The sequence below is a fragment of the Alexandromys fortis genome, unplaced genomic scaffold (assembly GCF_014885135.2).
Source record: "Alexandromys fortis isolate MF-2015 unplaced genomic scaffold, M_Fortis_MF-2015_v1.1 scaffold_195, whole genome shotgun sequence".
NCBI lineage: Eukaryota > Metazoa > Chordata > Mammalia > Rodentia > Cricetidae > Alexandromys > Alexandromys fortis.
The window spans coordinates 190842-214007 of record NW_026068105.1 but is presented as its reverse complement, the minus strand read 5'-3'; the positions used below and the strand labels follow the sequence as shown (position 1 = coordinate 214007).

Sequence of the window (23166 nt, the reverse complement as noted above, 5' to 3'; positions counted from 1 at the left end):
GTCTCCTCTTGGGAGTTGTAGTTTTATACCCGTTTTCCTGCACCCTTTCGATTTTAGCTCGAGACTACATTTCCCGCAATGCATTGGAGTAAGAGTTGGGTGGGTGGGGGACGCCTTCGAAGCGGTCCCGCCACCAGTTAAGTGAGTTTTGCCTGTAGTGTAAAGTTAAAGACGTTTTTGCTCCAAATAGGCTAACCCAGGGTATGATAGCAATGCTTCTAGTTGTTTTATAGTGAGAGGACTAATTTGTTGAAAACAAAGTTTCCGGCATTTTTGAGTAATGTCCCATCCAGGAAGCAATAGCCTGCCGCAACTTGCGTTTAATCAGCGCCAACTCGGTAGCAGGTGATTTCTCAGGTAACTCTCCCTGAAGTCTTTACAAGTAGATCCTCCACTGCGCTCGCTAATAAATGGAAAGCGCTAGAAAGTGAAGTGACTTATCCAAGGTCTCACAGTTGGTAATAAGATTCATTGTTCAAAATTCTTGCCTAAATTAAGTTCTTTTCGCTCATAATGGAAAATTAGAAAACTCCGAAACCACATACTGTTTTCACACCTTGCAACTCTCCCTTACCCCATGCCGCCTCTGTTTATTTACTAGTATAAACGATGCAAAATCTAACATTTTAGGTATTCAAACTACTTATGAGGGTATTTTCTTTTCTTACACTGCTTAAAGAAAAACAAAATTCCTTGTAGGGCAGCCTTCATTTCTTGGTATCTTGGCAATGTTGCACAGCTACTTACATGCTAAGATGAAAGAGGTCTTCTGGGAGGAATTATTTGAGGGCTGTTTTTATTTGTCAAGCTAACTCAATCCCTGGAGCTAAAGAATAGACTGAGAGTAAAACAGGCTTACAGAAAGAATTCCGATAAAGGATCAGACAAGTTGACAAAGTATCCAAAATGAAGATATATGGCCATGTGGCCAAAACTATGGGGTGGGACACACTCATACTAGGAGTCCTGCAACTACTGAACTCTTTGCCTTGAAGGAGTGTGTTCAGGTTAAATCTTCGGAGATGCTGGCTGTCACAGAAAGTTCTTGTGGATGACAAACAACAGCAAAACCCTCTAAACAACAAGGACCACAACAAAACCAGCCCCCAAAACAGGACAATCCAAAAGGCAATAGGTAGTGGAGCAGCTCTCTTCAGAGGAGGAGGCAACCCTCCTAGAGCCTGGATATGATGTGTTTCCTAGTGCAAAGTCATCCAAGCTTGAGGTGTATTAAGTACACCATTTCTCACTCTCTTCACAGTGAAAGAGCAATACATGCAGCAAATGTAGACACCTCTTGTCTTCCTTCATTTGCACAGTTCCGCCCCCCCTTTTAATTTCGATTGTCAGTCAGTACCCTTATGGTTATAGTTATGGCAAGGAGCATCAGAATGGATGGCTCCTTTATCCTACTCTGAACCCAAGCAGGGCCACTCAGAAGCTCCGCTATAAGATCAGGCCCTTTACATCTCAGAGCAGAGAATTTAGAACCCTTTTGGCTTTTGTAAACAAACATTTCGCTGATTATGTAAACTAAACAGTTTTCAAGTTAAATTATGTATATCATGTAAAAATTTTTCTTGATCATAATCTACTTCAAGTCTTTGCAAATAAGTGTTTCTCTAAAAGAACATTAAGAATAGAACGGGGTTCTATTTGCTGTTCAGTTGTGTGTGTTACTGTAAATTACTTTAGGATTACAAACGATCTCGACTATCCCTGCTAGTATTGTCCTGGCACTTAATGTACAGTATGCCATGTTTTAAAATAACCCTATGCTTTTTCTTGTTTATAAGTGCAGTTTCAGAGAAATTGTTAGTTTCCTGAGTCCTCACATCTAAACAAATGGCAGAGTTGGGATCTGAGCCTGTATTTATGACTATAGACCAAAACACTATATTGTCTATGAGTATGGTCCGTAGATACAAAAGCAATGTATCCAGATGCTAAACTCACTTCTCCAAATTCCCCCAGTCTAATACTCTCATAGTTTGAAACACTACTGTTTACCAAGATGTTAAGCTGAAAACTTTGGAATAAGCTTAGGTTTCTTATATTTTTGGTTGTGAGCCTAGCCTTTAACGGCTGAGCCATTTCTCCAGCCCAAGCTTAGGTTTCTTTCTCTACCTTTCGTCCCACCTCCATTTGCGTCTCTCTCTCTGTGTTTCTCTGCACAATATTTTTAAAAATCTGTCTTGTTCTTCTGTGGTTTAGAGTGACTCCACATCGTGTTATTACTATACAACTTTAAAAGCATCCCAATTCATTTGTTTGCTTTCATTTTTATTTTCTGAGCTATATATTAACCCACCTAATAGCACGGCATGAGGGTATATTATCCAGAGGTCAGTCTTCTGGGTCACTGGCTCGTCTAAATAGTGGCCTCAAATACCTATGAGAAAATGTATGAGGGAAGAAACGCCCAAAACCAGTTCCAGCAACGGTGCTAGGGAAAGGCTTCCGCTGTCACTTAGTTTCTGGGCTAATCTGAAGTGACATGAGCTCTGTTTATAGAGTTTTAGTCTATAGCAGATTTGGGCACAATAAGATTCAAAGTGTGAATATTTGTCTTAGGGGACAGTCATTTAAAGTGTTGTTTCTCCAAGTGTGGATCCCAGACCAGTGTCATCTGGTCACCTGGGAGCTAGAAACTCAGACCTTCCCGCCTTACACTTGACCTGCATAACTAGAATGTATATTTGACCAAGGTTCCCTGGAAGCTTGTGGGACAATAAAGCTGTGGATGCATTGATTTAAGGTGAATGGTTATTTGAAAATCAAACTACTCCAATCTGGTGCCCATTAATCATGCTTGACGTAAACCCCACGTAGGCATCATTCATTAACCGTGTAAGCCCTTTCAACATAAGGTGGCAATATTGCTCCTTTAAAAAAAGGTTCTGTTAGTACCTGCTCATTAAGGTTTTCTGGGACAATGGTTCAAAACTGGGATATCAGTTGGAGTTACAGCTAAAAAGGGAACTTGCTGTTAATCAGCCATAAACATTTCTATGCTTTTAAACACCAAGAACTATACCCATGAGTGCTTCCCATTTATGAAACTTTTTGCATGTTAAAAAAAATGTGAGGACTAGAGAGATTGCTCAGTGGTAAGTGCTTACTGTGTTAATCAAGAGGACCTGAATAAAAAGCCTAGAGCATCTATCCACTCGTATAAACACAGTGCTGGGGTCAGGGACAGAGACAGGGTGACTGCCACCCTAGCTCTGGGTTCAATGACAGACCTGTGTCAAGGGACTAAACCAAAGAGTGACAGAGCAGGGCACCTGATGTCTTCTCTAGCTTTTGTGCATTCCTTTATGCACATACAATGCACACAATACACACACATGAACATGCACACACCATGGCACATAACACTGAAAGTTGAGGACTACTGGTTAGTACTTCCCAAACTTTTTTACTGAAGTAGCTTTGTTGGTAGAAGCTATTTCTGCAGGTCAAAGTGACCACCACAATCATTAATTTCTTTTATTCTCATGTAGTGTATTAATTGTTAGTTGTTGTGCTTATACTATAAAAATTAACTCCAAAGAAAAGTAAGCAAAAAAATAACGAGAAATTTTACAGTCTGGGTTGGTAATTCTTTAGCGAAATATTTTACAAATAAACAAGGATGAATGTATGAAGGAGATAAGGAATGTTCCTACCATTCCCGTTGTCTCTATAAATGTTTTTAGTATTTCTGATTGGGTGTGGGGTAAATGTATATTCCTAACATGGAACAACTCAAATACCACTAAACTCATACTCAGACTCCCCTATTTCTTATGTTTGCAGCTCATTGTGCAAATATTATCTACAGTTAAAAGAATTAGCCTATGTTGTGATATCATGTGAATGCATAATATAAAGTCCGAAGTTTAAGCTAAAGTATATCAAATGGTAGTATCAAGAAGTCATAGGATTCCTCTCTTTGAGGAATTCCTCCCGAAGTTACATCTAGAGAATGATTTATATGTGAATGTACATGGTAGTTCTATCCATAATGACTAAAATGGTGCAACACCCCAAGGATTCAATAACTAATAACTGGACAAACAAATGTCAGATTCTCATATGATGGCATATACTCAACAATGGAAAGGTATGAAATATTGGATGTATACACTATAATATGGGTGACGCTTGAACATATTATTCTAAGGGGAATCTAGCAACAAAGCCTTTATTGTACAATTCTGTTTGTGTGCTGTCTAAAATAGGTAAATCTATAAAGACAGAAAACAGACTGGTGAAATGCGTAAGCTGGAAATAGGAACAGGAATTTATTCTTGGCATGAGGATATGTTCTGGGATAACGCAATAAGGGTCTGAGTTCAAATCCCAGTACCTATGTTAACAAGCTGTTCATCCATTCCCCAAAAACATGAAGCACCAGCTCTGGGTGGTCTAACAACCTTTTCTGGCCACTATACTGTGCCATGCCTCACCATACATATGTAAGCCCTCACACAGACATGCTGTGGAACAACCCTTTACACTGTAAATATGTATTGCTCTCATTAATAAAAAGCTGATTGGCTGATGGCTAGGCAGGATTTTCAGGGCAGAGAGAATGCTGGGAAGAAGGAGGGCAGAGTTAGAGGAGTGCATCCAGATAGAAAGGAAGGAGGACATGCAGGAGAGGTAAAAGCCACAAGCCCCGGGGCAGCACATAGATGAATAGAAATGGGTTCATTTAAACTGTAAGAGCTAGTCTGGGCTATCGGTCAAGCATGTATAATTATCTGTGTGGTTATTTGGGAGTCAGAAAAACTCCGCCTACACAGATACATACACAAATAATTTCTCTCTAAGTTAAAAATATCTTTTTCACTGAAGCAGCATGTACAGGGCCTGCACAGGTCTGCACCAGGTCCTCTGAATATGTACTGTAGCTTTCAGTTTAGTACTTTTGTGAGACTCCTAAATGTCTGAACGAGTGGGTCTCTGATTCTTGTGTCTGCTCTTGGGGCTCTTTCTTTTTCTGTTGGCTCGTCTTATCCAACTTTGATATGGGTTGTTTTAAGCCTGAGATGGAACAAATCAAAATGACCCCCACAAAACTTAAACCCTTTAAAACTATAGAGAATACTCAGATTGCAGGCATGTTGTCACATAAAATGTGTACACTGATTTTGATAACCATGGTCCTGTAGTGATCCAAGTATCTGTGGATTCTTAAAATGCTTTACAAAAGATAAGATATATTCTGATTCATTAACAACATCCTATCAGTCATACAGTCTAAAGAAAAAAAATGAAAGAAAGCTTTAAAATACTGAAACAACCCTCATGTCATAAATGGCACAAATACAGGTTAACATCAAGATATTTTAACCTTGTATTTTATTACAGATAAGCTTTATTATTTTCTTTGTTGACAACTAAAACTACTTCACAGTTTGTTCAGAGCATAATGGCATCTCTTCCCTTTTTTGCATGAGGTCACATGTAAAGATCACACTAGAGATTTAGTCTGTACTGATCAAATATATCAATGACCGTTTACATCCAACAATTCTTTCCTCTCAAAACTAAGTGTATTATACACAAAAGTGAGTATATGACAGCTAAAGTGAACATCAGATGCACTCTTTCATGGGAATATTTTATTTACATTTCATATTTAAAGAGAATCAGTACAAATCGAAGCATATTTACAGCATTTTCAAATCAGTGTACAAGAATGCAATGGTTTCATCCATTATATAGTCAGCAAACAAAAATACATGTCTGTTCTATCTCTGTCTAAATTCTGCTGGAATTTGAACTCACTGGGAACAAAACTAATGGACAAGCCACACGAAATAGAAATAAAGTGCATTTTTAAACAGCTCTATTTAACTTTGGTGGTTGAAGCTTCAAACTTTATATTAAGGCACCTGGAAATCCCCCCTTCCCTTGATTCTTTTTCAAACACCAACAAAATGCATTCACAAAATTATAGATATATGGACAGGATTTAAATTTAATATAATTAGAGCCTGTTAGGCCAAATGTAAACTTAATTTTCAATGTCAACAGTGTTTGGAAAATACTTTCTACAGACAAATCTTACAGAACATTTTCTGTAGATTAATTCTGCAGAGTAGCCTATTACCAATTTTCTGTGATTTATTCTACTATTACTATTTTCACATCTTAGAGTAGTTTCTATTCTGTGCTTTTGAAAATTTCAAGTTTGAGAAATAGTTTACAATAATTTTGTAAGAAACTTTTTTGTGTCTATAATCTTGTGTGGTGTCACTGATATACCGATCCACCAATTCAGTTCATATTTTCTGACAAACTATGCTCACACTCACATGAAATACATACATAGCTTAATTAAAAATGAAAAGGTTAAAATGAGCATTTTGCTTTAATCTTGTTCTATCAACGTAATGTATTTTAAATCGACATTTCATGAAGCACTAGCCTAAGTTTGCAATGCTTTTTACAATTCCAGATCAATATAAACACCTGGAGACAAACCCTGACACAAATAGCCCAAGCTAAAGTAATAGCAGTGTTTCATTATGATACTATTACAAAATAAAAGCGATCACAGCTACTCCACATATTGAAAGCAACATATTTTTATAAGAAAGTTGTTATACATGAAAAATCTGACTACTTGTAGACAGTTCTGAATGTTTAAAAATGTTGTTATCACTATCATCAAGAGGAAACTTGACTATGAAAAACATTATAATGAGTTTGTGGAAAAGTTACTAGGTTAAATATGCTAAGCCATTTAACTATAGTATAATATTAGTCATCTCAGCACTTTCACTCTTCTTTATTACGTTTACCCAGTTCATTAATAGTAAACTAGGTCCTGATTGGCAGTCCTGTTATTACTAACGGTTCAAGTTTCTATTGACACAGATTTTATGATTTAATTTCGCGAACAGCAGTCTCTTGATTGGGGCTTTCATCTTCTTCAAAGGTTGGGTTGTCAACGTGAGGAACAACATCCACGACCACAGCACTTGCTTCATGGTTTACCAGCTGTAGATTTTCATCTGAAAACAGAAGGGGAAAATGTAGGATGATTCCATTCGTCTCTCCTTTCAAGACAGAATTCTGCATCACATCTAAGAGGGCTTCCTCATTCAAGGTCATTATACTCTGATGATTATAGCGCTTTCTGTTCCTTAATACCATGTGGCCTTTTCCATATCCAGTGTGGGGTGCCCGCCTATATTCATAGCATTCTTGTGCTTTCAAAGCTAGCCTGAATTACACAGTAAACTTCAGGCTGACCTAAGCTACAGCATAAAATCCTATCTCCAAAAAACAAAAAAATCATAATTTATATTGTTTCACATAAGGCAACTATGGCCCTATTGATTTATGGTTCCTATATTTGATTCATGTACATGTGTTTACTTTTACCTGGATTATAGTCTCATTAACGACAAAAGTTACATATTTTACTTTTTTTTCTTTCCTAAATATAACAGTTCTTAAACCTGGCCGCACATTACTACCACTTGTGCTATTTAACCTAACTGTATAGTAAATACAATATATAATCATCCTTAAAGAAGAAAGGTGGGGATGAAAAAACACCTAAATAACTTCATGCCAGATGGCTAAAGAAAAAGAAATGGGCTATATAGTCGTTGCTGAAAGTATTCTATCTTTATTCTAGAATTGAAAGGTTAAGTAAACATTTCTTGGATAAGGAAAGCCTTCTCCTTCCACCATCACTAATAGGATGTGATGGCCAAGTAAGGCCGGTAGGATGGTCTAGAATGAGCCATTGCTGTGGAGCTACAATCACACACATCCAGCAGCAAAAACTCAGTGTCTTCCAGATCAGAGGAAAAGGAACAGAGAAAGGAAGAGAAGGAAAGCTTCGTGAGGAAACATGTTCATTGTAGCCTTGTGCTTTGAAAGAATTGATCAGAATAACCACCCAGTGGCTATGAGTGTGCCCAATGCCCAAATCTTGCTTTTGCTATCTCAATCTCCAAGAAGAGACCTCTTGAAGAAATGGCAGATTCTGAGACAGGGAGTGTACAAGATTAACCTGGATTCTAGCCTAGGTGTCAGAAAACTATAACTCACGGAGCCAAAGCCACATTAAGAGTGCTTTTCAATGTGTGGGTGCACCCCTCGTGGTCCTGAGTTCCTTGCTCGTGCTCTCTCTCCTTCTGCTCCTGATTTGGACCTGAGATTTCTGTCGGTGCTCCAATGTGGGTCTCTGTCTCTGTCTCCTTTCATCGCCTGATGAAGGTTAATATTCAGGAGGATGCATATATGTTTTTCTTTGGGTTCTCCTTATTTAGCTTCTCTAGGATCACTAATTATAGGCTCAATGTCCTTTGTTTATGAGACAATGGGGATGTTCTATCGGGAACTCACCAAGGCCAGCTGGCCTGGGTCTGAAAAACCCTGGGATAAAACCGGACTCGCTGAACATAGTGGACAATGAGGACTACTGAGAACCCTAGAACACTGGCAATGGGTTTTGATCCTACTGCACGTACTGGCTTTGTGGGAGCCTAGGCAGTTTGGATGCTCACCTTACTAGACCTGGATGGAGGTGGGTGGTCCTTGGACTTCCCACAGGGCAGGGAACTCTGATGGCTCTTTGGGCTAATGAGGGAGGGGGACTTGACTGGGGGAGGGGGAGGGAAATGGGAGGCGGTGGCGGGGAAGAGTCATAAATCTTCAATAAATAAATAAAAATTAAAAAAGAGTGCTTTTCACATTTTAAAATGTTTTCAAGACAAACAACCCTTCCCCCGAAAGATACACAAAAAGAATATGCAACAGAAATATATGTGGTTTTCAAACCATAAATATTTACTACTTGGTCCCTTAAAGAAAAAAAAAGTCAACTTGAGACTGAAAGCATATTATGGTACCAGAAAGTAAGGAAGTCAAAAGAATAAAGAACCCAACTTAAATAAGTGTCTCAAGACAGAAATGAAGAATATGAAGAATCTATGAGCAATGGACAAATCCTGAAACTAATAAAGAATGAAAAGTATCTGTGATGTCACTTATTACCAATAAATGAATAAAATAGAAAGGGAATGGCTCCTCCTTAAATTTGAAAATTAATGCGTGGGAAGAATGATAGAAATAGAACGTCACTATTTGGTGAATAGTTCAGTAATAAATTATAACAGGAAGTATCAATTATTGCTAAAGTTGGCCAGTAAAGGAGCCACGAAAAAAGAGATATTTGCAAGGTTTCCAAGCATCTATCAAAAAGATATTTAATAATTACAAATGGAAAATGATAACTTTAAAGGGAAGAATTTGGCAGCCAGAACCCTTAACCAAGTGAACAAAGTTCAAATCATTTGTAATGAGAACATCGTGTGCCTCATGACAGGCACAGAGCATCATCCTCTGGCATTCTTACCAGAAATGGACAGTGATTTAATTTTCATGAAGCAGCAGACAAGGCTAAATAAAGGAACATTTCATAAAGTAATCTTCAAAAATATCAACATCATAAAAGGCAAATACTAAGGAATTGTCATAGATTGAAGATCAAGGAGACTTACAAGTACAGGAAGCATGAGGTTTTGAGGCGGAAAAAAAGGACATGCGTGGGCCCGATGGTAAAGTTGAGGAAGGTCTGTAGTTAATATTTCATTAGGTCATTTTCTAGGCTCTATGCAAGTATATGGTTATATAAGATATCCATATTTGCAGAAACTAGGAAAGGGGTAGATGAGCACTCTCGGTACTATTACTGAAACTTATTTTCAGTCTAAAGTTATTTCAAAATTAAAACTAAAACTACATGTAATTGGGCCCCATCCCTTATGAATTCTTATTAAATTGCCCTAAAGTGCTCTTTATATGCAGATTTTTTTTAAAAAAAACTCTCTGCTCATATTTTCCCTCCTTCTGCTCCTCCTTGGGACATTGGGAGCTCAGTCCGGTGCTCCAGTGTGGGTCTCTGTCTCTATCTCCATCCATCTCCAGATGAAGGTTCTATGGTGATATGCAAGATATTTATCAGTATGGCTATAGGATAGGGTCATTTCAGGTTCTCTGTCCTCAGCTGCCCCAGGAACTAACTGGGGACATCGCCCTGGGCACCTGGGAGCACCAAATCTCTTGCCAACCCTAAGATGGCTCCCTTAATTAAGATGTGTGCTTCCCTGCTCCCCTATCCGACCTTCCTTTATCCCAAACATCCCGTTTCCCAAGTTCCCCCCACCTCCCCTTCTCACTTTTCTCTCCCCATCACCCCTTACCTCCCTCCCCCCCTCCCCCAAGATCCCATTTTTTGCCCGGCAATCTTGTCTACTTCCCATAATCAGGAGGATAGCTATATGTTTTTCTTTGGGATCACCTTCTTATTTAGCTTCTTTAGGAGATCAAATTATAGACTCACTGACCTTTATTTATCTCTAGAAACCAATTATGAGTGAGTACATCCCATGTTCATCTTTTTGGGTCTGGGTTACCTCACTCAGGATAGTGTTTTCTATTTCCATCCATTTGCATGCAAAATTCGAGAAGTCAGGACCACGAGGGGTGCACCCACCCACGGAGACAGTGGGGCTGATCTATTGTGAGCTCACCAAGGCCAGCTGGACTGCGACTGAAAAAGCATGGGATAAATCCGGACTCTCTGAATATGGCAGACAATGAGGGCTGCTGAGAAGCCAAGGACAATGCCACTGGGTTTTGATCCTACTTCATGTTCTGGCTTTGGGGGAGCCTAGCCAGTTTGGATGTCCACCTTCCTAGACCAGGATGGAGCGGGGAGGACTTTGGACTTTCCACAGGGCAGGGAACCCTGACTGCCCCTCAGACTGGAGAGGGAGGGGGAGAGGAGTGGGGGGAGGGGGAGAGGAGAGGGAGGAGGGGGGAAAAGGGAGACGGGGAGGGAAATGGGAGGCGGGGAGGAGGCGGAAATCTTTTTTTTTCAATAAAAAATTATATTTAAAAAAATAAATAAATAAAAAATAAAAGAAAAAAAACTCTCCATGTGATTCTGATATACAGCATGGTTGATAACCAAGGGCCTTAGTGGATATATTCCTTGTACCAGAAGTATCAGTATCACCAGAAAAATTGCTATAGATATACATTTTCAGGCCCTACTCCAAACCCACTGAGTCAACAAGCCCTCTAGGACATTAGGTAGGTAATTAACTTTGAAGACTTGTATTCTAACAGAACTGATCCCAATGATGTACTACATAGATGAAGTAATTCTGCACTTGCAATTATAAAAATCAACTGCCCCCACAACTGACTTTGAGATACCACCTCATACCAGTCAGAATGGCTAAGGTCAAAACATCAATGATAGCCTATGCTGGAGAGGATGTGGAGTAAAGGGAACACTCCTCCATTGCTGGTGGGAATGCAAACTTGTGCAACCACTCTGGAAATCAGTATGGCAATTTCTCAGAAAATTGGAAATCAACCTACTGCAAGATCCAGCAATACCACTTTTGGGCATATACTCAAAATAGTCTCAACCACACTATAAGGACATTTGTTCAACTATGTTCATAGCAGCACTATTTGTAATAGCCAGAATCTGAAAACAACCCAGATGCCCCTCAACTGAAGAATGGATAAAGAAAATGTGGTACATTTGCACAATGGAGTGCTACTCAGAGGTTAAAAAAAATGACATCTTGAAATTTGCATACAAATGGATGGAAATAGAAGAAACCATCCTGAGTGAGGTAACCCAGATGCAAAAAGATGAATGTGGTATGTACCCACTCATAGTTGAATACTAGCTATAAACTAAAGGATAAGGAGCCTATAGTCCATGACCCCAGAGAAGCTAAGTAACAAGGAGAACCCTAAGAGAAACATATATAAATCACCCTGGGAAGGGGAAATAGACAAGATCTCCTGAGAATATTGGGAGCATGGGGTGGGGGAGAAGGAAAGGCAGAAAAGGAGGAGGAAGGGAGAAGGGGAGGGGAAGGAGAACTAGAGGGAACAGAATGGTCCAAATGGGGGAAGGACAGGGAACAAGGAAAGAGCTATCTTGATAGAGGGAGCCATTATGGGGCTAGCAAGAAACCTAGCAGTAGAGAAATTTCCAGAAAGCCACAAGGATGACCCCAACTAAGTCACTAAGCAATAGTCGAAAGGGTGCCTGCACTGGCCTTACCCTGTAGTCAGATTGATGACTATCTTAAATGTCATCGTAGAACCTTCTACCAACTGACAGAATCAGATGGAGAGATCCACAGTGGAGCACTGGGCTCAGTTCCCAAAGTCCAGTCGAAGAGTGGGAGAAGTGAGAATACAAGCAAAGAGGTCAAGACCATGATGGGGACACCCACTGAAACAGCTTATCTGAGCTAATGGAAGCCTTCCAACTCTGGCCTGGCAGTGAGGGAACCAGCATAGGACCAAACTAGTCCCTCTAAATGTGGGTGACAGTTGTGTGGCTGGGGCAGACTGTGGGGCCAATGGCAGTGAGACCAGGATTTATTCCTATTGCTTGCTCTGGCTTTTTGGAACCCATTCCCTATGGAGGGATATTTTGCTCAGCCTAGATGTAGGGGTGAGGGCCTTGGTCCTGCCTCAAAGCAATGTGCTAGACTTTGTTGACTCCCCATGGTAAGCCTTAGCCTCTCTGAGGAGTGGATGGGGGGTGGTAGGGGGGAAGGGAGGAAATGTGGAGAGTGCAGGAGGAGAGGAAGGAGTGGGAAATATTGGCATGTAAAATAAGAAAAGGTTTTTTAATAAAATTATAGGGAAAAAAAGATGGCCCATAGATGTGGATCCACTCCACCCTGACCAAAGGTGAGAGAATTCAAGCCTATTCCTGTTCCTCAATTTTAAAATAGGAGGTTTGACCTAGGGAGTGGCTGCCTATAGGATGCTTGTTCGAGTCTAGCTTTACTCAGGAAACAATGGCTTGATGTCTCAAGTATCAAAGCAATAACTTCTGGTTATCCTTTGTGTCATATTAAAACAATTTTTTGACTTCTCCCCCCACTTTGTATTGGAAGTATAAAAGTGTATAAAAAATAAATGTGAGTGGATTCAGTATTCAGTATTCACTGAGTTACCCTCGTGGTACTTAAAAGAAATCAACGGCCATTGTAATCAGTGACAAACATGTCAGATCCCCAAACCGGCAAGATGCAATCACAGACAAAATTGAATGTGATCTAAGGGATCATTTATTCAACACAAATTTCCATATCTTAGGTGGCAGCATGTGCTGAATGGGAAACAGGTTAACAGAAGACACCTTCCTCACTAAGAGGAAATAAAAATTACATGGTACAATTTAGTTCACTAAATGTATCCATAGAAATTTGTGGGTGCGGACTTGAAAGTGAAATCAAGGCTTCTGAAAGAGTCTGCGAGGCATGTCTGCAGAGGGGGAGCAGACATTAGACTGGGAAAGGAAGAGCGGAAGTATGACATAGAGAAGCAAGGAGCTCAAACTCTGTTTATGAAAGATGAGAAATTAAGGGGCAGATCTGAGAAAGTGTATTGAATCAACAGGAAAAAGGGAATGAAGAATCTGGGGAACTAGGGATCTGGGGACGAATCCTTAAGGCCTCAAAGTGGGCGTCACTAGCATTCATCCAGGAAAGAATGCAGGAGGAACATGGACCATTATTTCATTTGCTAGTCAAATGATCTGTAAAGTCTCTCTACCTCTCCACCCTCCGAACCAACCCCCACAAGAACTGAACACAATTAAATAGGGTGGAATTTTGTATATAAAAAATCTAACACAATTTAAATTATCTTTTATCTTCATCAAATTCTCTTACCACACCATTATGGGAACACAAGATTATGACAAAAAACAATGACTCAGTATTATAGCTAGAACAATCCACAGATAATTAACATTCCTATGAATGTACTGAAGGAAATGTCCCGAGATCAGATTGCAAGGTTTGCTTTTACACGGTTGTGTGCCTTGTGACATCTTCAGAAATGGTATTTATGGCACTGATAAGCCTACAGAGGGCAAAGGTTCACGGCACAGAAAGCTGAAATATTCACAAGCTATTGTAGTAATTAGTTTTTTCCACTTTTACACTAAAATCGGGTGTCTTCAAGGTAAGAACTGAGGGGAAACTTTCAAACGAAGAAAAACTTGGAAAAAGTTAGAGGTTAGAGAAAGGAAAACTAATTTATAGAGACTTGATATTTTTAGAGGAAAAAGTAACAAAATTACCCCCAAATTTCCCCGTTCATATAAAATTACTAAGCTGTAATAATAATCCACATGAATTCCAAAATTAATTATGTTCAATCTTAGTTTCTAACAATTGATTCATAGCCAAGAAAAGTCAACAGGTGGCAGCACATACCATTGTTAAACCTAGTTTCCTATCTGCAAGATGGATTCCTGAGAACATAGGCATAAACCTAACTGTTGTAAATCAAATTCTTCTCTTATTCCAGGAGTCATTTATCCTACATTCTGATTTATCTGTCATAAACAATGGCTTCTAAAATTTCAAGTTTCTCCTTCACCTCAGTAAGAAGTTAATGGCTCAGAGAGCAGCTTTCCAACAAAACCTCTTCTGTGAATAATCCTAATTCCTTCGGCATGCCGTCTATTTCAGGAATATTTGAATATGTATGTACTCTCTGAATATGCATATACTTTCTGGCAGGAGTACATCTTCCACTGCATCATTTTAAATAGACAAAGAACTTGAAATGGCACAATGGATGAATGGAACCACCACGAAAAAGCAAGATTACGTGGCTAGATGTGTGGCCCACAGTGGACTGCTGGAGATGAGCTCACTGCTCTGCAGTATGGTGCTTACTTGCTGACTGCACATGTTCCTCCAGAGGCGGCTCATCTGCTCCCTGTACCGAAGCATAGCCAGATGATGCGGTCTCGCTGCGATTGTCCTCTTCATGGGGAGAAGCAATATTAGATGCATCATTGGAAACAGGAACTTGTAAAGACACTGATCCATCTTCAACATCCACCTGTGGTAAGCATTCAAACAAATTGACTTTCAGAGTACATGCATCATTACATTGACATATGGTTATGATGTTTTTCAGTGGTGATAACACAGAGTAACATTTCTTAACCTTATAAACCTCTACCCCATTTTCATGTCACAAAAATCTCTTACTGGCCCCAGTCACGGTAGCAGGAGTAGGCACTGGCTATACCAATGGAGTACATATGTCTTCATCTGGCTGATCTCTTCACCTCAAACATAATGATGGGAACAAGGTATATTCAGTATACATTAATATATAGTATTCTGTCCCAAAAGAGAACTGAAAATTGCTCTCATCTCATATTTCTGTTCTGTTAAAAAGATTTCATTGAGATGATATTTATCTTGAAGATATGTTTTTTTTTCATTTACCAAGTACAAAATTATAATTTTATTATGCTTTCTCAAATGGTCATGGTTACTTAATGACAAATTTGAAACTTTGCAATAAATGACAGGGTTAAAACAGAAAAGTAGGTAAGTTGATAGTTTAGAGTTCTAATTCTGATCCAAATACTAAGTACATCTGTGAAGAGAGAAGAAGGAAAATGGATATGTCCATGATTGTATGAGCCTCTCTGTGGCTATGAAAGACATAGGTCTAGTTTTTGGTATCAACTAAATGATTTGCACATTACCTACCCAGAGAGAGAAGGATGTTATTGTCATAAATGCCCGGGAATATAAATACCACACTGCTGAAGTTCCTTCACAGAAAGAATATAGCAATGTTTACCTCAATTCCCAGAGCTTTGAGAATGTCACACTTGCACATGGGGCAAGTCCTGTGTTCTAAAAGCCATGGGTCCACACATGTCTTATGGAAAATATGACTAATGAAGGAGAAAAGAGATAATGTAGTTACAAGATGTGAAACAGAAACCAAACTTTGTGACCCCACCACCACCACCACCACCACGGACACATGCACACATGCATGCACACAGAGATGACTCTTAGCCTTTGCTAGGATGTCTTTTCCCCTTTTAAACATACCATTAATAAAGAGGCACAAGAATAGATTCTGGAGATTTCATAATGCAGAGCTCTTAAATATAGAGGCCTCATTATTCTAGCCTCAAAAAGTTATTTTTAGTATTCATAACTTGAAAATGGCTAATGCTACTTGACTTAAGTCTCTTGGCATTTCACATGTTACAATATTAAAATTATAAGTTCCATAACTCTACAATGGAATCATCATTCTCAGTAACAGAATGATAAAGTACTGAGTACGACATAGTACCAATGCTTCAGGCAATGAAACGAGCTCCAAGAACAGCGCTATTTAACAGCTGAGAAGACAAGCTAAGACTTAAGAGGAATTGTATTTTAAAATCTAAAGAGTAAAGACTTCAAAGTAGGCCACTAAGTTGAGCTTATGTTTTCTCAAAAGAAATGTTAGAATGAGTTTAAAATAAATAAGCAAGTACTAAACACACACACAACACACACACACACACAAACACACACACACTGATGACTAGGTTTCTCGGTTTCCTGAAGGGAAAACAAACTGTTGAGAACAAATTGTACTGGATTTTGGAAACTATAATTCAATTTTAGTGCTATATCAATTTGGAAGCATTCAAAACAGTTTTCCTTCATCATGCTAATTTTAAGGATATTATTTTTATAGATATGAAAGAAGATGAAACTTACTTGCAGGTTAGGATGCGCACCAAATCATTTGGTTTGTAGAGCTCAATACACACAGCACAGCTATCTCCATCAGGGCCAATTTCCTGTGAACAAATAGTTACTGTTACTCAAACAAGAAAAAGCAAATTAAATGTCAGAGCTGGGCCAGCATATGCACATGCAGTTTAACACCTAGAAATTCTTATACAAAGAGAAACATCACTGAGGATGCAACTATGAAGTTGCAGTGGGTGATTTCAATTCATTGACCTTTGGAAGAGGCAAAATAACAAAGTCTACAAAATGAAGAAAGAACAAATTAAATCATGTAGTACTGACTTCAACTCGTTTTCCTGTCTTGAGAACTTATAGAAAGCCATCTGTATATTTTCAGATATGTTTTCTCTAAAAAAAGTAAGGTATAATTTACATATAGCAAACCCCAGTCATTTTTACAGTCTTGCATGTTCTTAAAAACATGTAGTAATCTAATCCCCACCACAATCAAGATATAGAATAGTGACCTTACCCCCAATAAATTCATCCATATTCCCGTAGTAACTAAGCTTTCCTCTCATTCTCAACCTCTGTCTATCACTGTTATGTTTTCAATCCCTATACCTTAGGCTTTAAAAACTAATGCCAAATAAATGGAATTATGTATCATCTAACTTCTGAGTCTTACTTCCTTCATAATTATAGGGTCTTTGATAGTCACATATGTATGTTATTGCAGGTAGCAGAAGGACTTGCTAACACTTTTATTACTAAATTGTATTACATGGTATGAATATTCCACAGGTTATCCATTTATCAGGTGATGGGAATTCAGATTCTTTCCAGTTTGGAAAGAATTACTAATAACTACGTTTAGGAATTTAATGGGGATATAGGAGTTTCCTTTCTTTGCAGTGAATATCTAGTATGGTAAATGCATTTTAACGTCATAAGGGATTGTTAATCTGTTTTGCAGCGTAGACATAATCATTTAGTATTGTCACCAGAAGATACGTAAGAATCCCAGAGGTTGTACATATTCATCAGGTCTTAGCAACCCTAATGAATGTGTACTGGTAACACATTTGGTTCTAATTTTGTATTTTCCTAATGATCAGTGACACTGAGTATTCTTTTGTATACTTCTCAGCCATATGTTCATTTGATTAATGTATGTATATTTAGCATACTTACTATATTTATTAATTTTCAAAATATTTTTATTGTTGCGAGCCACCGAATGGGAGCTGGAAATTGAACCCAGGACTTGTAAAAGAGCAGCAAATATTCCTAAACTCTGAACCATCTCTTCAGCCCATATTTATTTGAAGTAATTAACACATAGAGTATTAGGTTTCATTATAGTACTTTTATTTTTATTTTATTTATTGTTATTTTGTGTGTATGAGTGCCTGAATGCATGTCTGTCCACCACATGCATGCAGTGCCTTCACAAGCCAGAAGGAGGCATTGGCTCTCCTGAGACTGGAGTTCCAGATGATTGTCAGCCACCATGTGCTTACTGGAAATTGAAGCTGGGTCCTCTGCTCTTAGTCACTGACTCATCTCTCCAGGCTCCACATGGTGGAATTTTCAGTTTATTGTGTTGTTGCTGATTCTCCCCCATCTCATGTTCTCCAACTTCTCCTGCCCCTTCTTGTACTGTTATACCCCTCCCCCATAACCTCTTTTCTGCTTCCCTATCACAGGCTTGTGTCTTTATTTGGCTGCTCCTGTTGTCGAGACAAGAGTTTTTAATATTCTAAGTGTAGTCGTTTAATAAATATGCAATTTGCCAATATTTTCTCTAAGACTGTACCTTGTGTTTCCCTTCCTTAAAAACTGTCTTACAAATAACAGAAATACATTTACTTATTTATTTGTTTGATACAGGGTCTCATTATGTCTTGAAATTTGCTATGTAGACCAGGTTGGTCTCCCTCTCAAAGACACCTATGCCTCAAAATTTTGGGGTTAAAAGATGTGTTCCACCATGTCTAGCAACAATAGAAATCTTTTCATTTTTATTTTATTTTACTTTACTTTATGTGTATGTAAGTTTTACCTTCTTTTAGGTCTGTGCACCATGTGTATGTCTGATGCCTGCAGAAGCCAGAAGAGGGCATCAGATCCCCCGGAACTGGAGTTACAGATGGTTGTGGGCCACCATGTACATGTTAGGAATTGAACCTGGGTCCTCTGAAAGAGTGGCCAGTGCTCTTGAATCCTCCTTAAAACAGAAATTCTTAAACTCTGACAGTCAAATTCTATATTTTCTCTGTGGACCTGTGTTTTGGTGTCATGCATAAAAACTATTAATGTATCCCACCCACATCTGAATTATTTTTCTCCCAAAGACTTCTAAAGAATCAATAGTTGCTGGATGGTGGTGGCGCACGCCTTTAATCCCAGCACTCAGGAGGCAGAGGCAGGCAGATCTCTGTGAGTTTGAGGCTAGCCTGATCTACAGAGCGAGTTCCAGAACAGACTCTGAAGCTACAAAGAAAACATCTCTCCAAAAACCAAAAAAAAAAAAATAGTTATAGACTGTATATTTAGGCCTATACTCTTTTAAGTTAATTTTTACACTGTATGGAGAATGGGGGTATTTTTTAAAATGGATACTATGCTGGCTAGTTTTTATTTTAATTTTTATTCATTTTACATATCAACCACAGTTTCCTTTCCCTCCCCTCCTCCTGCTTCCACCCCACCTCCCGCCTCAGTCTACCCCCTATCCACTCCTCCAAAAGGGTAAGGCCTCCCATGGTGAGTCAACAAAGTCTGGTACATTAAGTTGGGGTAGGACCAAGTCCCTCCCCACTGCCTCAAGGCTGAGCAAGGCATCCCACCATAGGGAATGGGCTCCAAAACTGGTAACACAGGTGGTTCTGATTTTGTATTTCTCTAATGACCTTGAGTATTCTTTTGTATACTTCTCAGCCATATGTTTGTTTTATATCAACTTGACGTAAGTTTTATATCAATTTGACATAAGTGTCATTTAGGAAGAAGGATCTCAATTGAGAAAATACTTCCACCAGATTGGCCTGTGGGGCACCTTCTTGATTGATGGGTGATATAGGAGGGCATGGCTCACTGCAGGTAGTGTCACCCTGGGCTGGTGTTCCTGGGTGGTAAAAAGAAGCACTCCTCCATGACTCGGCATCAGTTATTGCCTCCAGGTTCTTGCTCTGTTTGAGTTCCTGCCTTGACTTCCCTCAGTGATAGATGTGATATAGAACTGTAAACCTAAATAAACCCTGTCCTCCACAGGTTGCTTCTGGTCATGGTGTTTTAAGTATAGCAATAGAAACCTTAACTAAGTCATATACTCAATCGCTGCAGAGAATTTTTCTTGCTTTCTTGCCTTTGGGTCTTAAAAAAAAATAAATTGGCCACATGTTCGTTGCTGCATTTCTGGATTCTATACTGTTCCATTCATTTATGGATCTAGCATTTCTATACTCGCACAGATACAGCCTTGAAATAACCCAGAAAACTGGGGGGATGTGAACCACTATTTGAGGTTGTTCCTTTTTATCCTCCCTATATTAAGAAAAGGTCTTTCTATGTAACCCAGGTTGAACTTGAACTTACAGCTTTTTTATCTCACTTTTCTGGAAGCTGGAATTGAAGGCATGTATAAGACTCTCAGTACATGGTTTAGGAATGAAGTCATGTGAGAATTCTGAGTGCTTGTGAGAAAACTCCAAAAAAAAAAAAAAGAGTCTTGTGACCTCAGTTTCTTCAAAACACTGAATTCTTCCTGGAATGTGTCTACGGGTTCCTCCCAGGTGTAGTGGACAGGAATGAGTTTACCTCAGCTTGCTCGGCTGATCTTAATCAATTCATGTTTATATGTCTCTATGGAAAAATATGTTTTTGCCACATGTGGCTTGTTCTTGCGATTGTATACATCTTGAACTCATGGGACCTTTACCCATCTGACAGTTCTGAACCTTCAGAGTATAAACTGTCAGGTGCTCTGAATAAAGGTGGCTATTGCATGAGACTTTAGTCCGCCTCATTTTTCAGCTCCATTCTCCCAGGTCCCACTGTCTTTAGAGCAGTAACACAGCACATCCAGCTTCTACAGTTCTTATGCATCCAAATTGTTTGGATTATACTGGTTCTTGGGCTTTTCCAATACTTAATACTATCTCATGAAAATTCTTGTTGAAATGCTAATTCATAGGTTAGTTTAAGATGAACCGACACCTTAACGATGAAGTTTTTGATCCACAAACATTATATATATATCCATTTTTCTAGTTTCTTTGATTTTTTTCTCCATACTTATGATTGAACTCAAAAGCCTCGAGGATGCTAGAGGTAAGTGCTCTACCACTGAGCTATAATTGCCAGATCCTGTGATTTCTTTCATTGGTGCTGTACAACTTTTAACATATAAATCTTGCTCACATTTTGAATATTTATATCTAAGAACGTAATGTTTCTGATGGTGTTATAAGTGATAAATCTTTATCTCAGTATGTCCTGCAGGTTTTTTGGGATGTCTTTTGCCATCGATAGGTTTTCAACTGTCCTAAATCTCAAATGGACATTCAAAGTTGTACTGAAGCATATTAGTTTTCTCTCATTGCTGTTGCAAATTACCATCCTTTGGTGGCTTATGTTAGCACGGCTTTTTTTTTACCTTTTGTGGAGGTCAGAAGTAACTGAGGTGTTGGCTGTTCTACATTCCTTCTGGAGGCTTCAGGGAAAATACCTGTCATTGCCTATTCTAGCTTCTGGAGCATTCCTGCATTCTATTTCATGGTCTCTTCCTTGACTCATTCCACTTTTTTTTTTTATTCCATTGCAACCCTGCTATGGATGGCGGTCAAACCTCCACCTTTACTCCAGTTTATACAGATTCTGATTATATTTAGGATTTGTCTAAATAATCTTGGATGATCTCCCTCTTTAACTTTCCACATCTATAATTTCTTTCTGCCAGATATTGTAACATTTACAGGTGCCAGTGATTTGTACCTAGGAACAGTTGAGGGCCATTGTGTAGTCTAATTGCAGTATTGAATAGAAATACCCAGTGAGGTATATCAATGCTAACAAAAAGACAATTGCAGAGGGCATTTAAAGAATGTCCTGGTAGCTTTGCTTTAAAAGTAATAAAAGTACCTTGTCTCCTTGTTTCAAAGTGCGCAGCTGAAGCCTTCCAATAGCTTTTTTAGCATCTGCCTTTAACTGTCTCTGTAATAAAAACAGATATTAGAAGACATGTGTTTAAAAGAAGTATGATAAGAAGGGATAGTAGTTTAATAGTAATTGATAAAGTTACTATCCAAATAAAAATTCAGAGATTAAAATCTGCGGCTGGGGAGATGGCTCAGTTGGTAAAGTACTTGTTATGCAAGCATAAAGCTCTAAGTTTGATGCCCAACACCCACAGAAAAGCTAGGCACCATAGTTGCTGACCTTCCCTGTCACCTGGGTACCCTGTCCCTTTAAGCCCCACCCCCACCCCAGAGGCAAGCTGATCTGCCTCCCTCTACTTGCCTCTTCTGAAGAGGTAACTACTGCCTCTCTCCCCTTTCCCCTTACCCCCTTCTTTCTTCTCTCTCCCTCTCTTTCTTCTTTCTCTGTTCCCCCCTTCTCTCTTTCTATCGTTCTCCCCTCCCCTCCATAACCCCTCACTCCTATATCATTCCCAATACCCACTAAATAAATTCTAGACCCAAGCTCTGTCTGAATGGCATATCTGTCTGTCTCTGTCTGTCTCCCACCTGAGGCGGTCTCCCACCCACCGGGGCCTACCAGGGTCCCACCACCGAATATCTTTCAATAGTGTGTAACTCTGATTCCAGCACCGGGGAGGCAGGGACAGGAAGATCACCAAGCTTTGCTAGCCAATCAGTCAGGTTGATTCAGGGAGCTCCAGGTTCAATGAAAAACTCTGGCTCAGCAAGGAAGGTGGAGGGCAATTGAGGAAAACACCTGTCTTTGACTCTCCATACATATGAGCAAATATATGCATGCCCACACTCAGTTTTTTAATTAAAAAATTCATACAATATATTTTGTTCATATTCTTTCTTTTAACTTCTCTCAGATCCTCCTCCCTACCTCTGTATCCATCCAACTTCATGTTCTCTCTCTTCCCTTTCCTCCCTCCCTCCACAAAACAAAACAAAACAAAACTAACACCAAAGTTAGTCCAAAAGTGCCTCAAGGCAAAAATACCAAAACAAAAACTGCACAAAACAAAACAAAAACAGAATCTGTTTTGTTTTAGCTCACTACTACTCCTGGATATGGGGCCTGCCCTTGAGTGTTGTCGATATACTCAGTGACACGCCAGTGGAGAAAACTGGTTTTTCTCTTTCCTAGCAGGTATCAATTACAAATAGCTTCTTGGCGCACACACGCACATTAATTGACCATATTACATATCTTATTTATCTGATATCAAGCAGGATCTTCCAAATTACCGAACCTTTTCCTTCTAGCCCACTGAGTACATTGTATGCTGCCTATATTCCCAGCTGTGTGCAGCCACCCACGAGAGCAGTGGCCCTCACCCTTCCTAATGCTCCCACCTTTAATGCACTTC

General features: G+C 39.2%; 1 protein-coding gene across 2 annotated transcripts in view; it reads right to left on the bottom strand.

The window, feature by feature from the left end:
- Positions 1-5595: 5595 nt before the first annotated feature.
- The window catches only part of Rnf128 (ring finger protein 128), a 105264-nt gene continuing 87693 nt past the window's right edge, over positions 5596-23166 (bottom strand). For both annotated transcript variants that reach the window (XM_050124023.1, XM_050124022.1), the window contains exons 3-7: positions 21735-21806; positions 16614-16696; positions 15688-15784; positions 14760-14928; positions 5596-7013 (exon numbers count right to left, since the gene is read on the bottom strand). In XM_050124023.1, the coding sequence (XP_049979980.1) occupies positions 6880-7013; positions 14760-14928; positions 15688-15784; positions 16614-16696; positions 21735-21806 (555 nt within the window). In that variant the 3' untranslated portion in view covers positions 5596-6879. The remainder of the gene's footprint in view (positions 7014-14759; positions 14929-15687; positions 15785-16613; positions 16697-21734; positions 21807-23166) is intronic.